This window comes from Mastacembelus armatus, chromosome 7, assembly GCF_900324485.2.
Source record: "Mastacembelus armatus chromosome 7, fMasArm1.2, whole genome shotgun sequence".
In the NCBI taxonomy this organism is placed as follows: Eukaryota; Metazoa; Chordata; class Actinopteri; order Synbranchiformes; family Mastacembelidae; genus Mastacembelus; species Mastacembelus armatus.
This window is the reverse complement of record NC_046639.1, coordinates 24739306-24756528: the sequence shown is the minus strand read 5'-3', so window position 1 is coordinate 24756528 and position 17223 is coordinate 24739306. Positions and strand designations below refer to the sequence as shown.

The 17223-nt window shown below is 40.2% G+C and overlaps 1 protein-coding gene across 2 annotated transcripts in view; it reads right to left on the bottom strand.

Annotated features, from left to right (window-relative positions):
• The window catches only part of prkar2aa (protein kinase, cAMP-dependent, regulatory, type II, alpha A), a 36266-nt gene that overhangs the window by 8722 nt on the left and 10321 nt on the right, over positions 1-17223 (bottom strand). For both annotated transcript variants that reach the window (XM_026332891.1, XM_026332892.1), the window contains exon 3: positions 1508-1543. In XM_026332891.1, the coding sequence (XP_026188676.1) occupies positions 1508-1543 (36 nt within the window). The remainder of the gene's footprint in view (positions 1-1507; positions 1544-17223) is intronic.

Genomic DNA, 17223 nt, shown 5'->3' with positions numbered 1-17223 from the left:
AACAGTCTTCACCACACTGGCATTTGCCACAAAACACATGGACGTCTGAGTGGGTGTGTGTGCGTCTTATCTCTCTGCATTCATACCAATCATGTTCGTTGCAGTGTGACCTCTGTAGCGTCAACACGTTAAGCCCTTCAGTTCGGCTTGATCAGGTGAGACTGATACAACTAATCAAAAAGAAGCTAAAATATGAGTTTCATGCAGTTAATTAGGACTAAGAACACATTCAAAACCAAGTACAGGAAAGGACCCCCAAAGTATGAAGTAGTCACTTTTGTGTGCTCTTCACTGGTATGTGCACAATTTATAATCAGATAAGTGGGTGAGTGCAAGCAAGTGCATCGTGTTCATCTCAAGCTGCAGGAATTAGATATAGATTGTTTATCTAATGTTTCCATTGCCTCTAGGATGACAGACACAAAAACACCCGCCAAAAAAAACAAACTGTGGTCGGTCTGAGTGTGTTCTGTTTACAAAGCTCCTGTTCTCACAGAAGTATGATCAAATCTAAAGCAAATATGTCATTATCTCTACATGGTAGAGATAAACAGTAGGTACGATTGCGACCGATGCTCATGATGTATGGAAAACCACCGACTACTAATGCCACAGACGCTGCCCTGAATAGGAGCAACAGCAGTTTATATAGAGCACTATGGTCAACAGCGAATCACTAAGTGTGTCTTTGCTGCTGTCAGGTAGAGAAATTTGGGGTTTTCAGCAGATGCAGCAAAAACAAACCAAAAAAAAAAAAAAAAAGTGCACAACAAAACACAAAACTGAAAAAAGGATAAACTCTGGGAAACCTGATGAACATCACAGTGACATCCTCTCGAACTTTGTTGTTGGATCAAGACTCCATCCTCTTCAGGGCTCAAAAAGGATCATTATGTCTTAAATTACCACTATTTGTGCCACACAACGCTGTCTCAACAAACAAATTTGCAATTGCACAACTGTCACCTTGCACAAATTAATACCGCATAATCAACAAAACTTTATGATGCTGTTGTATTAACAGCAGGGTCATCAATGACGGAAGGACAGCAATAAAGGCAAACATCAGCTGACGAACCCAGAGCTTAATCAAGGTTCTGCGCTCTGTGACGGCTGACGACATTCAATTACTCATATGTAAACACTAGATGAAGTATGAAGGAGCATGACACAACAAGAGCAATGTACACACAAGATCACAGAAACAGTCACAACAACACACACACAAAACCCAAAACACACAGGTGCTTCCTAACAATGTGTTTTACATGCATGACATACGCAAATACACACATCAGCACTGAAGACAGACAGATCAGTAAGCTTAGTAGTTGGCCTCAACAGGGTTTCACACATAATAATGCACGCACAAGCTGTGGGTGACCCACTTAGGCAGTGATGTATGCAGTGTTGTCCGCGGTGTGGCTTACACTTAAGAGACATGACGTCAAACACATACATATACACAGACGTGCTGGTGAGACCATACTCTTGCAAAAACTCTTACCTGACACTCTCCTGTTGAATCTGCTGGGCGGTGGAGCTAGAAAGAGAGAGAGAGAGATGAAATTAACATCACTGATTTTAAATATTATTTTATATGACATTATGATTACTTTGAAACCTCATTACTTTTATCTTGTAAAAAAGGAAAAGGGGAGAAAAAGGCAGACAGAGAGAGAGAGACAGAGCGACAGCCAGGACTGGTAAAAGAAAGATACTGTCAGTCAAACAGATAAAGGAAACAAAGGTGAAGATATAAGAAAAAGTAGGGACATTGTCAAAGATATAGACGGACATGAAGAACAACTAAAAGAGACAGAGGGTAAAAAGTAGAAAAAACGTCAGCCAAGTGATTAAAAACAGTATTTTCAATATAGAGAAAGAATAATTTCTTTAGACACATGAATGCTACTGCCTCTAGCATGATCATTAAACACACGCACACACATATATACACGCAGAATAATCTTTTTCAAGACTGCAAAATGAAAAGTAAAACAAAATATGATCAAACTCCACAGCAATAATTACACAATGACTGCCTGAAGCCAGACAGATATGAACAGATTAACAAATAACTTAAGATCCCGCACAGTTTACAAGTAAAATATTTATGAGAAATAATTTATTAGGAAAGACAAAAGGATGAAAGGGTAATTACAGTTTCCAGTAAATCTAATCAGTTAGGCTGTCTGCAGCAAGATTTGTTTCCCTAGTGACAGGTGCCTGATTTTTTTTATTGCTGAGTCAAATGTTCTTAATTTCTGCGTTCATCACAAATACTCAAGCTGTTACATGCAGTGCTGTATTCACAGATGCTTTGGGACACTGTTGGCATTTCTGAGGTGGTAGGATCGCACCTTTGATATTTCTCTGTTTTAAAATTGAGCGAAGACACAAGAAACTGTCAAACGCATGAAACTGTTGCTGCCTCGCCTGACCTGGCACCTATGACTGACCCCATAACTGAAAAACCTCTTTCTTTACAAAAGATCAGAGCAAACTAAACTGTTTAGCTTGTTCAGAATTCAAACACCGACTCGGTGTTTATAATAACTGAAGCGCTAATACACTGATACTGTGAGAGACACTGATATTAGCCAGAACAGAAGAGCTATACAGCCAAAATGTATTAGCCTCTTAGGACAGTAATGATTTAGTATTCAGTACTAATATCCAAATAGCCTAAGACTCTAGCCCAAACCTACGCTGATAAGTATTAGTATTTGTTTGCACCCAAAGCAACTAAATGACTTTTGGACTTTTGGACATTTGCATTTTTATTCTTCAGGCTAGTGCATAACCAGTTCTGTGCTGTTAAGCAGTTTAGTTCAGTGCATGCACTTGTTGCCACTTGACATGGCTAATGCAGAGGGACCACTACTTCCTTTCACTTGCTGGAGTTGAGCCAACATGGCAGCCGCCCCACTTTGAAATTTCAACCTTGGTCCAACTGAGCCCCACGAGTACAGACCAAGACACCAGTCACCTCGTTTCTTCCCAGACATGGCGTCAGGCATTAGCCTGGGAGGCCCCGGGGTAGTACGACTCTTGCCCTTTTTGACCATGTGCATTCATGTATCTAAATGCACAAACTAAGCTTGTTTAATACCAGTTCAAAGTAAATATTAAATTAAATAGCTTTAACATGTTCTGTGAATTAGTAGAGGTCTCATGTGTCATGCATAATCATGCATTAGCCAGATACACACAGGCTTGGCATGTAAACTATATATGGTTGTGCAGTTATTATTGTGTATGCCAGCCTTCAGTGTGAATGACCTCTCGTATTGTGGAGCAGTTGTGTGTATCTACAGGGCTTTCACAGTTTTTGTGTACACACGTCTGCATGAACAGGGTGAGGTCAGGGTCCTAAACACCTGCTGTCTTAACACTGGCCTGTTACTAGCTAGCACAAGCATCACTGCTGCCACACACATACACAGACTGAGTCCATTGCTACCTTATTACCATCCTGTCAGAGCCCATTAGATGTAGACTGTGAGTCCCTGGGAGCCTGGGAGAAATTCACACATTGACATCACTTTCCCCTGGTCAGCGGGGGAAGATGGACGGAGTTTAACACCCTACTCTCCATAGAGCTCACTGCTAGTAAGACTCAACACTCATCAAGGCACAGGAGGGTGCCCACAACTGCTGCACCGACAGCTGTGCCCTCTCAAAGAATGTTAACTCTATTTAAAGGAATGAGCCAGAACAAGGAATTCATGTTTTACAGTACATATGAAAAATGCTTAAAGGGTGACTTCAGCATTTCAACTCTATTTGTACCTACGTGTTAACTCTGACATACATCCAACACATTCAAACCTTCACGAGATCTCGTTCTGCCTGTCCATCTAGAGTATTAGGATTCAAACCTGTTCAAACAAGTGCTCTTAATTGACAGAGCCCAAAAAGTTCCGAACACAAGATAAACCTGTTCTTGGTCAAACCACAACAATGGTTCAATTAAACCAAGTCCTTAGTGGCACTGAGTTAGGTTGGCTCTGCAAGTAATCCCTCGATTACCCAGAATACTAGATGAATAATGTTGACGAGCATTAGCTGAAACAAGAACAGGATCTACTGTAACTTTGTGAAGCACTGGGTGCCCAAAGTGCTAGAAAGAAGTGCTTTTTGTCATTTTCAATAACCCACACCTGCTACATGGAGTAGTTAGTGCTCTTGTCCCATTGATTTCATATTGCCATCCACATGTTAAAAACACTGGGGTTTTATTGGACAGTTCTTTTAAATTTGATTAAAATTAGTGATACAGTCAAAACCAGCACCTTTTAGCTGATAATGCTGGCAGAGGTAATGCCATAACCCCATGCCACAGACTTTGCATCTGGACTCCTGCAACTCCCTTTATTTTGGTCTGGACCGAACGCACCTGCTGACAGGGACAAAACGGTGGGGTCATATACTCTCACTGGCTTCCTGTCACATACAGGATCCAGTTTAAGATTTTGCTCCTTGTTTTTATCCCCATCTTATCTTACTGAGCTGTTGCACGTCCAAGCTCCAGCCAGAATGAGCAGGTCCTCTCCACAACTGCATTTAACAGTCCCCAGGACTGAACTTAAAACTAGAGGTGACAAGAGTTTTCTCTGTGGCAGGACCCAGACTCTGGAACAGTCTGCCCCTCAATATTAAAACTCCACAGACTCTAGAGCAGTTTAAATCTTGGTCCTGTGTTTTAATGATGTTTCTTTTATATTTTTAGCTTCTGGTATTAATTGTTCTTATGTATTTTAATTACTTTAATTCATAATATTTTTGCACCACACGTGCACTTTGAGCAATGAGACAAAAGTGACCTTGACCTTGCCTGTGGGAGGATTTTTGACCTCTAGTTGAACTATGGAACTCCTCATTTTGTTTATCATGTGCACAGAGACATACATGATCAACACACTGCCCTACCAACAGTGTCATTCTATACCACTGATTAACAGGTGGCAATAACACGCCAAGACACACTGCAAAACACCCACAGAGGCAGAGAAGGAGATGGCTGCAAGCAAGGATGTAAACAACCATCAAGTGAAAACAAACATGAACAATTTGGCTTTGCTAATGTTTTTATGAAGCAGAAAATGCACTCTGTATTTGTTAGACCTCAAAGACACACGATATTCTTAGGTGTTATCACTGTTTGTACCTAACAGCCACTTTATTACTTCTCTCTGTGTACCAATATTAAATCTTCTAGGCACATTCTTACAGGCTGATGAATCAGATGGCCAATAGGCCTGAGTCAGGATTATACAGCATGTTATAAATGCCAACCCAAACAAAACACAAATTTGGGAGATCTGCACAGAATGTATAGCTAAGAAAAATAAAAATAATAAGCTTACCAGTCCAAAATGTACCTCTAAGTACTTACACATCCATTTGTCCTTCACTGTCTGACAGTAATTTACAAAAAAAAAAAAAATTCAAATCTGTAACTATGCACCTGTAGGTCATGTCTTAGGGCAGAATTTACAGACCGGATAGATTTCACCTATAAACTCTCAATTGATTTTTAGAGATGAAGAGCACCATGTCTGGTTGCCTGCCAAGCAGACTGCCAGACTAATCCACCAGCCACAACCTAAGTAGGAAATAAGTACAACAGTGTCGATTCTTTCACCCGCAGGCCCTATTTTCTTTTTCTTTTGGTTAAACCTTATACTTAACAACAAAGAGCCAACACTGTAGCAGTGTTACCAGAAATCCTTAAAGCTATTACCAATACAATGTGACTGCCATTCTCAATAATAGTTTGAATAAGTTTTAAACAGGAACAAATACAGTGGATACAATGAAGAGGAACACCCATAGTACAACTTTGCCTTGATCACCCGTCAGTGTTACTACTGTTGAAAATATCCAAAATATTTTTGTTCATACTAAAGACAGTGAAACACATCGTTGACTTATATAATATGCTGCCAAAACATCGTACAGGAGTTTTTCTTTCACATCGGCATGATTGTTTTGGAGCTACTTATTTGTGCCAGTTTCATCCCTCTACCTACAACAATGCCATGTGTTCAACACTATTCTGTTTCTCTTGCACCCCCCCCCCCCCCCTGTCATTTACTGTATAGCTCGCCCCCTCAGCTGTCTCAAAGGAACAGACCTACCTCCCTCGCACTGATCCCAAATATTCATGAGTCCTTTCCCTCCCTCCATTTTAATTCCTGCATCTGAATGGGGATTTGTGTGTGTCTACAAGCTCAAGACATTGATCAGACATTTATAATTGGTTTTTGTGGATTTTAACGAGAAGACAGACACACATCAGAAACCGAGGTATGCTGACTGACAGACGTATTCTATTTTAACGTCTTAAACCGTTTATGATCAGGATTAATGATAAAGAACTATGACAGTCGCCTCCAGTTCAGTAATGGTGGATATGTAAACACTGCATGTTTGTAGATGATCAGACAATTACTATCGTGCTTAGAGCGCAGGCCTTCATGCTCAGTTGAGAAATGCTACTGGATTTTTTTTTAGTGACCGTTTACACACTTCAAGATGCAGCTAATATGTAATACCAACATGAATGAATAACAATATCCAAGTAGTGACTACAGCAACTATTACAGAAACACCTCTATTTTTAATTCTTGATCAATGACACTGAAGCTTCTTCGCAAATAGCAATCAAATCTATATTTATCTTTATGCAGTTTTCTTCACAGGTGTCTAGTTGTACTCCATCCTAAAGCCAGCTCAGCTGACCTGTGTGGTGCCAAGACTACAGCTACTGTATCTGCTAAATTATATTTACACATCTTCATGGCAACACAAATAAGATTCAGCCGGTTCCTCTGCTACCAGATTACAGAGCTGGACCTGAGACTGACCTCCCTGTCACTGGGAGACATATTAGAGGAACAAGAGTACATAAGGGGAAAAAACTACAGCAGAATAATGGAGATGGGACTGATACTCCACAACAACTCAATCGCCAAAAAAACGCAATAAGAAAAGGGAAATGAACAGAGCAAATATTGTCAGTGATCTGCAGCTTTGACTGATTCACAAAGTCCAGGCTCAAATAATTTTGATTTGATTTGATTCTCGATAAGCGAATTCTCATAAGTTAACTTTCTTCTACACGCCATACGACCATTGAACATTGAATTGGGTTAAAGATATTCTAAATTGTAAACAATATTTGTTATAAAGCTGTGGACCAAGGATTTATTTTGCCGAAAATGCAAAAATGAGCATGGATTGCCAACAGCAGATGCTTCAACCAAGTATAGACATCCACTTTATCACTTTGAGCACAGACAGGGCAGAAACTGAAAGTCTGCTCAGTAATTCATCTGCACTGTCTGTGTTGACAAATCAGCCTGAAATGTGAAGACAGCTGTTAGCCACAGTTAGCTCCTCAGCATGGCCAGACTGAACATGGCAGAATCTGGTAAACTGTGCAGGGTCTGCATAGACAAACTATCTACTTCACACTTTGAGACGCTTTGTAACAATTATTTCCACAAAGTTAGACATCTTACACCTCCTGCAGCCTTAACCTACAACTGCATACACATACCATTTAGCACAAATGCACATTTTTAATGCGAAAAGGTGCAAGTTAAATTTGTGTATACTTCTGGCACCCTGGTTGGGACGCGCCTGGTTGGTGACAACCACCAAACACAAAGTTCTGGGTTATCTACATTTCATGCCAACTCTCTGCTCTCACCTATCGAACGGCCTTAAAGGTACCATTGTCATCCAATTTGTGATAAATGGAATAAAGCTTGGAACACACTAGGGCTCATTAATAAAAATCATGTCAACCTGGGAAAAATAACAATTACCATTTCAGCAACTTAATTTTTAACCTTCCCTAATTCCATTTTATTATGTTTCCCTGAACACAACCTCCCTCCTCTCCTAAACCCTATCATCTGCAACACAACCACCCACTAGGAAGACACATTCCAAAATGCTTAAAGTCATTTTTTTTTTTTGAGTCAAAGTCAAACTCGTGAGCAGGTCAGATCACTGTGGGCAGCACAGCCAAGATGCAATAAAAACCAATAAAAACGTGCACACACAAAGAAGTGAAGATCTACACAAAGATCCGAACCGAGCGATTCACAAATTGGAATACTGATGAGAGAAAATTCATAAAACCACTTATAGTCGGGGTGTTTTTGATTTTGTTTAACATTTTCAGGTTTACATTGAAAATTCAGGTTACTTTACAGCCTATATGTTTCAAAGCAAACATGCTGGTGAAGCAGGTGCGTACATTAGACTGATGTTTGCACTGAAATTAATAGTCCAGAAATAGTACGAGCACTAGTACTTTTATTTACTTTTCGTTTTGGGATCATTTTAACGCAACACCAGAAATAAACTAGCCTGACCAACACATGCTCTGTCGCATTGTTCTGGCCAGGTGGACATAATAAAATTGTATGTACATGCACGTGCTTTTGTGTGTTTGGTGTGTGGGTGTGCAAGTCTGACTGTGCAATGTGTGAAGTGCTCTCCCTACAGTCATGTGGCTTGGAGTGGGGGGTGTTGGTGGTGATGGTGGCTGTTTCAAGTGTATGCCTGAAGTTGCCTTGGCAACCTACCACAAAGAACATCTCATTGCCATAACAACGCTACCCCCTTCACCCTTCCTCCACCCCCCTTCTCAGCCGCCATCCTCTCCCCCGTTTTCCTCTACCCGGCTCGTAACAAGTGGCAGATCATCCCTGCTCTCCCTCCCCTCGCATTCTCTTTGCGTCTCTCTCCATCCCTCCCGATACACCCACTCACTGCCATAACAGCATTAACAGATGGAGAGGAGAGAGATAAAGGGGGGAGAGAAAAAGAGAGGGGAGAACAGAGGGAGAACCACAGGGGGAGAAACAAAAAGACAGACCAGAAGGGGTGACAAGAGTGAGATCTATTAAGAGTGAGATATTTTGCAATGTGTTTTTTAAAAAAAAAAAAAAAAGCATGATGGCAGTGATGAGTAGTAAGCTTCTGGATGTGTGACATAAAGCAAACTGGCTAGAGATTTGTTAAATATACATAGAAAGAGGAGGATAACCAGAGGATAGGCGAATGACCATAATGTGATTCAGAAAAAAAAAAAAAAGAGAGAACCATTCTGCATTGATGCAGAGAAACAGAAAGTGTTAAAACCCAATGAGTGAATAAGTGAATACAGAGGGAAAAAAGAGAAATTCATCACCTGCCTAGTGTTTTCTATTTACTTTTCTTAGACCCATTCTGTGTGTGTGTGACTGTGTCTGCTTCACCAATCGATACGTCAGCCAGTTAGCTGGAGGGGAGACCAGAGCATCAAAGCGGCCAAGGCGCCTCAGATACATCAAATTTCAATATTCTTTGGTTGAGTTAACAAAATGGCCACCGAGTAGTTTGATTGGTAAGATGGATGAGACAGGAAAGCAAATGATGAAAAACATCACAGACACACAGATCCGGCAGCACAGTTAGTCAGGATTTTATGAACCCTGATCTAAACTGCGGAGGCAACAGCTGGCTTTCACCTAGGGGAGCTACGGGAAGAAGGCGAGAGAAGTTTTGACAGGTCTGTTATTTGTCCGTCCACCTGTTGCTACTCACACCTCCTGGTTTCCCTCTCACCACTCTGCCTCCTGGAATAGAAACGGTGAAACAAGCAAATTTTGGCTTTTAAAAGGACAAGTCTGTCCAGTACATTAGCCACTTTGGCAGCGAGTCAATCACGAGTGAGTCTTTAATCTATTCCACAGAATGAATTTGGCAGGATAAAACAGTGACGGAGGCTGGATCCTGTTTGGGGTTGGGTGTGCTGCTGGCGGTTTTTCAGCCTGTTTTCAGTGATCTGAAAATGGACTTAAATCTATGAATGGTGCCTGACTATTTCTTGAATTCAATGTAAAACACTAAGCCATTTCACTTTTCCATTTTTACATTTCAATACACGCATACACCATAAGTGATGCTGTCAAATAATTAATTTTAGACAGCATAACCACTGCGGACTGAAGGCACTCTGCCATCACTTCAGCAGCTAACTCGGTGACATTTCTGTCATGTAAATGGCTCATTTGTGTCCATTTGGAGCATCAAGGGCAGCTGACAATTTCTCTAGTCATTTATTGTTCTTTCTTCTCTCCCTGATTCGCACACAGACGAGGGCAGAGTGGCAACTCTTTTTACTAAGAAATTTAAACGCTGAATGCAATTAAGATCATCAAGCAAATATTAAAACCTCAGTTTTTAAATTGTACTGTGTACCTATCAAAAAGCTTGCTTTTTTAGGATATATATGTTTCATAGCAAATATTCTAAAAATGCAATCCCTTGGCTAGCATAGCTTTAAAAATTTAAAATGTACAATTTTTAGTCACACTTATTCGTCTCTCTTCCTCAATATATTTTCCATTTTGTCCACACACCTATGGCATTTCTCCATTTTTCCCATATTTCTTTTCCTCAATAGCCCACACCATCTGTTCCTCTTCCCTCCCTCCCCACCCCATGTCACCATTCCTCCATCCTCTCAGCCTCCCCCCTCCTCTCAAGGCCTGATTGAAAACGGTAGGGTCAGATGTGGAGCAGGGATCTTCCCTCACGTGTTGCCTCTCCTGCAGAGCTATCAGCCACGGATGTCACGGTCAGACTATGATTGCACGCACACGCACACACACACGCACGCACGCACGCACGCACACAAACATGCACACGCGCATACACTGCGGCTTAATCATGCACTTAGGCACGTGTAACCTCAGAGATGGACGGACACACAAACACACACAAGGTGGGAGACCCACAATTGCCAAGCTTGAATGCAGACTCAATAAAGCACATTCTACAGTCTCATTCCACACACCCACGTATACATTGAAATCCCTCCAGAACTGTGCCTTCAAAATGCACGTGCTGCTTGTTCATACAGAGCAGAGAGGATTGTGTGGCTGTGTTTTCCTCTACTATATTAAACAGAGGATGACTGTGAAATAAACATGATTAACAAAAATAAGGTAATTAATTTCCTATCATAACAGCATATAAATTATGTTTGAAATTAGAAATTAGTACACTTAATTGTGGCATCACTTTTCAAGTGCTTGCATTTCAAGCAACCAGATCAGTGGTGTGCATTTCACTGAAGCATAATTTTTCATCATGCTCTGTTATCAATATATATTTTATCTTTCCAAGTCGTCGTCCTTATTTTTTCCTTCTACTCTACTTTACTCTCCCAAAGATCCATATAAAGAGGAATAAACATAAATTCTATCCTGCATATCCTCGAGTCTCAGGTGGGGCGAAATGAATTGCCAGCGCTCTCTCCACCTCTCTCCAGGTGAGACCCTTGAGCAAGGCACCAAACTCCCCACTGTTCCGGGTGTGTGTTCATTGCTGTGTGTGGTTTAATGCAGAGCACAGTCAGTTTCAGTTTCAGTCAGCTCACACTACAATACCAGCCTTTTATGGAATCTAATCACAATGACACAACTGCACATGTCAAGTTTTCAGTCTATGTATAGGCACAAAGGACAGAAATCTGCACCCATATTGATAAACACATACCATATCATCATCATCACTTCACATTTCTGTACATTTTTTTTGGTGTGGTAAACACAGACAAAATTAGAATTTCAAAATTCCAGTATTTATATGATAAACCTGATGACATATTTCGTGTTGTAGGTAAAACATGTAGTGCTAGGTAGGTACCAGAGCTGCTGATGCATCATGTCTGCTGGCTGCAGTGCGTCAAACCAGAAATTATGAGTGTCAACAGCATGTGAATTATTGTGTCCAGCAAATTGGAGCCTTAGCAAAACGGACCGAATATATATTCAAAATGATGAATAATCAAGCAGAATTTACATGTTAGCTGCCGTCTGTATAATATGAGAGTCAAAGACAGTATTTTCACCTATTCAAATCATAAAGGAAAATCATGGCAAGTGACTTCAAGACAGCCCTACGCAAGCCACGTTCAGTGGAGCAGCTTGAAGCACTGTGGTTGCACTTAGGCTGACAAGTTCAAATTAAATGCTACAGAGCTAAGTGGCTTTGCATAAGCTGTTCACAGCCCACATTATTAAGGTTCAAAATACCAGAAGTCCCCCCCCCCCCCCATTGATGTCTTGTTAGCTAGGGGACTACATAAGTACAAATGTGTGTTTGAAGATAAATACCCCAAAAGTATAATAATAATAATAAATAGAGGCTGCTGTGAAATTTGAAAGATCTCTACCCTATTCACACCTTCACAGTCAGCTGAAACACCTCTCAACTGGATATGGGCTCGTGCTGCTACCAGGAAAGGAAGTTAATATAATGATACCAAGATTAAATGTCATTTAATCAACGTAACAGAGCAAAAACAAAACAATAAAAGGAAGAAACAAAAAGAGTGAGTGACAGGAAGAGAAAAACAGAAAGAGACAGCGAGCAAGCAGATGGCCAGACAGAGCAGTAAAACTGAAATCTAACTTTAGTTATTTGACGTAATTCTCAGATTGGCAGTGGATTGTTTGAAACTACCTTACCGACTGGAATCTTTGCTGACATGAGAAGTTGAGTGAAAGTTGTCTCATATGAATTTAGCAGCACTGAGCTGACCTGTGTTATATGTAACTCTGCTGTCGGAGGGAGAGTGGCATTACAGAAAACATTTCAGGAGCAGAAGCAAAAATGAGGTAATAGTCCCACTAGAGAGCAGGAGCAATGACAGGCAGCATGGCAACTGCATGGCCTTGAGACAAAGACACTGTAGCTGAATAAAATGTTAGACAGTGATCGGCCAAATTTTGAAAAATACACACATTACAAATACAAATTTGTATCCAAGAGAAATAACCTTTGACAACTTCTAAATTAAAAGATACAGTATATCTCCCACAGTGACAGCAGCTTTTTAATAGACTTTTAACAGGATTAAGTGGTGTTATGTTCAGATATCTCATTGTGAGACATGGCTGTATAGTACCTGTATATGTGTGTGTGTGTAGTCATGGGATGCTTTCAATATAAACTACACAAACAGTATTCATTTATCAATTAGCTTCATACAAATTGCAGTAAAGGGAACAAAACCTAAATCAGCACAAGTTCTCCTGGTACTTTGCAGCACCTTGGAGAAGCTGCTGCAGTTCATCTGTAGATTCAGGCTGTCCCAGTGATTCTGTCTATTAGTGTGATGCCAGACTGACTCCACATTGTTGGGATCAGGGCTCTGTGGGGGTCAGACCATCTACTGCAGGACCGCTGGTTCTTCATGACTCTGAAAATAGTTCTTCATGAACTCTAGTGGGTTCTTTATGAGCTTGTTTTCCCGAACAATGAACCTGGGATCAATTAAACACCTGATGGTGGAATCTAAAACATCTAAAGTTCCTAAAACTTTTGCACAGTACTACAAATACACAAAGTACGTACATATACAAGAACATGCATATACAAGCTAAATGTTCCTATCTGCAGTCTGCCGGTTCTGTGATTTATGGTGATTGTTTGAATGTTGAATTTATTACATAGATAAAATATGCTATTACAAGATCACCATTGGTGAAGGGCAATAAATATAAAACATATTCATACAATTTAATATCAGCACTTCTCAAACATCTAAAAATCACAAAATGCCCACAAAATATACACTGTGACAGATGAACAGCAGGGGTCTATTCAATTACTCCAACAGCTTGTTTCTCTAATAAACCACTTCTCACTCTGTCTTTTCCTGTTTTTTTTGTGTATTTGTAAGTTCTCTGGTTGAGCCCATCTCATTCTTTCTCTTTACCCTTGCCAAAAAAACACTCTCTCATCAGCTCTCACAGCCTATATTTCCCTCTTCCATGTCATCAAGTTTCCTCTCTCCACCATTATTCTCACGCTCTGCGCTGTTTCAGTCCGTTTCCCACCATGCAACTCCTCCTCACTCTCTTTACCTTTCCCATTATCTAACCCTCCCACAAAACTTTTTCGTTCTCTCTCTCGCAGTGCCTCATAACTGACTCCTCCCTTTCCCACTATCTCCCCCTCTATCATACTCAACAGAAGACTTAGGCCCTTAAAAGGAAGAAGCCCTGTGCTGCTTATAGCTGCATTGGAGTTAACCCTTTCTCAGTATTACCAGGTTAGTTAACCTCCTTAAGGCTGACCTGACCTGTCACCCTTTCCTATGTCCACAACTGTCTATTCAACTCCTCAAAAGCATAGGGAGACATCATCATCAATTAAATTGCCAATAATCACATGGAAGTGTTACTATAATCAATGCAAATATTGATCATTTTTATTTTTTTTCCTGACAATCTTCGCCAAGTTAATCAACCACTTGCTTCTTAAATATAAAAACCTGAAAATGTTCATTATATTTTCAAATAAAATAATATTGTGCTTGTTCTATTTAACCAGCAGTCCATGGGTCAAAGTTTACTATTACATATGACACAGAGGCATAAAATCATCACATGTGAGAAGCTGAAAACAACAAATATTTGGAATGTTCCTAAACTGACTGTTCCACCGTCCTACGGGGAACGTGTTGATCTAGACGAGCAGACTAAGGTCACAGTTCACTGAAACTACAGATCTTAATACTACAGATCTGCTAATACCTTTTTAGCAAACAAACATGTGATAAGCATTCTTAGCAACATGATAATTTCTATTATTATCTATAACTTTCGGTTTAATCTTCAGTAAAAAAAATAAAAATAGGTAACATGGTCACAAGTCACAGCTGCTACTGTTGCACAGTTGTGACCATGTTACCTATTCTGAAGATTAAACCGAAAGTTATAGATAATAATAGAAGAACCTAAACAACTGACTACTCTCTGAATTTCCAAGATGTCTTTCTCTGCTTTACCTATCTCTTTAAAGCAACACATTTGAGAACAGAGCTAGAAGACAATGGCTAACAAGATGATTGGGTTCTTGTTATGTCAAAGTTGGCACACAGTCTAATGGAAACTACTCTCGCTCTACACCCCAGGTGCTAAATTGGGTTATAGTTCAAAAACATGAAACACCCTAACATTTAATTAACAGTATCAAACACGTCTAGCACGTCTGGCAACATCCTCAATGGCATTATGGTCTTCACTCAGCTTCTGTTCACATGTCAGCCTGTATGAAGATAAACTAGTAGAACCTAAGGAATGTTACTGCACACCTGTAGAATATGACACTGCAGAATGCCTACAGCTGTAGCAACATTTAGACTCTCAGACCTAACAATTTATGGGTTTTAGCCTCAAGAGCTTGTTTCATTAAACATATTGCTTCTTCTGAGATTGAACTGTAATTAATCTGGGGTCCCAACAACCACAGGCAAAGAGAAGCTAAAAGAATTGAATAATTGCACCGACTCAGTCCCAAACATGTGGGTCTAAAGCATCAGTTATCAGGGTTTCGATTTATTCATGTTGGTTCCCAGGATATAGCACAATATCTGGCCTCCAAAATCCGGTGCGGTGGTAAAATGTCCAGCTGCAGAATAACATTAGCGGCAGGCCTGCGGGTAGGAGAGAGTAACACGTTCTCATAAAACCGCTGGGGTGTAACATAAACAAGGCCAATCTGGTTTCTCATTGCGTGACCATTTACAGTCACTTTGTTTAGAGTTTGGTCATTAGAGGCGATGCCATTTGACTTGTCGCTGGTGGATACATGCTGTGCCATGGAGACAAAGAATGAACACTTGTATGTGTACTCTAAATCTGAGTATCGCTGCAGTCACGAAGAGACAAAACAAAAGCACTTAAGTCGAGTGAACAGGCCAAACGTGGTGCATGTGCATGTGATGCTAATAAGGTTTCAAATAATGCAGGTCTCTACAGGTGGTTAATACAATACATATATCTATTAATGTATAACCTAAACAGCAGGTTTTTCTCTTGCTGCTATCATCTCTGTCTCTGAATGACAACTATTCCTAACGGACGACAGTAAACAGTGTAGATGCCCTTTAAGTAATAAATAATAAGAGGGTTATACAAATATATATTATCAGAACTGCAACAAAAAGGCAGTGATATGAAAGTCTGCCATATCAAGGCCGTGTAAACATACTGATAAAGACACTTGTTGCAGGCTGTGAATTGCTAGTGACGTCCCAGCTTTCTTTATCTGAATCACGATTAGGCGAGTCTACTGCCTATCACAGTCCCTTCCAGCCGCAATTGGCTCAGAGCAGTTTCAAGGCCAGTGTTTCTATGGTGACGACACCTGTGCCCGTTTATTCCACACTGTTAAACCCAGCAATCTAATCAATATTAAAATCAACCTATTAAATTGATCTTTTTTTTTTTTTTTTTTTAAAAGTGCATCGTCTAGCCTCTTCATTGGATGTTAAATAATAACAGATTGGAGACTGACCAGTGGGGAAAATAATACTTTAATTTCTTATTCTTTTGTGCAGTAATGTGTGAATTGGTGAATTTTGATGTGGCTCCACATGTAGCTGCATACGTACATTCACTGAATCTTCCATATGACCTAAATTGTGTATACCAAATGCAGTGAGCAGAAATTCACCACCATCTAATATAAAAGCAGCAAAGAAACTGCGATAAAGACATTGCAGTAATGGTGCGCAATTTAAAAAATATATCCCATTTTTACATGTGCTCTCTTCTGTTCAGTTGACAAGTCAGAATGATGTCTGAGTCACGGTGTGATGCAAGCACCAGCGACACATTGGTCTTTGTTCAGCTTTTTGTGCTAAGAGTCAATTTGGCAGGAAACCAATCATCATCCTTTTTCTAAATCACTTATTAGCCTCAGGCTGGGCAGCACTACCCACATTCACAGGTAAATATCAAGGTTCATTTATTAACCTGGTCTATGGTCAGAGAAGAGAAACTGTCTTTTTAAAAATATTACCTACACACACACCACACCAGAACCAGGCCACTGTCACCTTTGTGTAACGTATCGCTCCATCCTGACACATACTGTGAAAAGTTGTGATTTAGTCGATTTCACAAGGCTGGGTTTCAAGAAAGGTTTAAAGTGCTAAGCTGGAAATTATTAATCACATTTCTCTCCACACAACAATCCAGTGATTGGTTGTGTTTTGCTGTGCAGACACTTAAATGACATTGGCTGGAGTAAGTAGATGTTGTTGATCTCCAACCTATCTACCCACCTGTCTCTCTGCATGTCTCACTTTGACGCTATGAAGTGACCAGGACAGTATCAAAGGAGGTTAAGAAA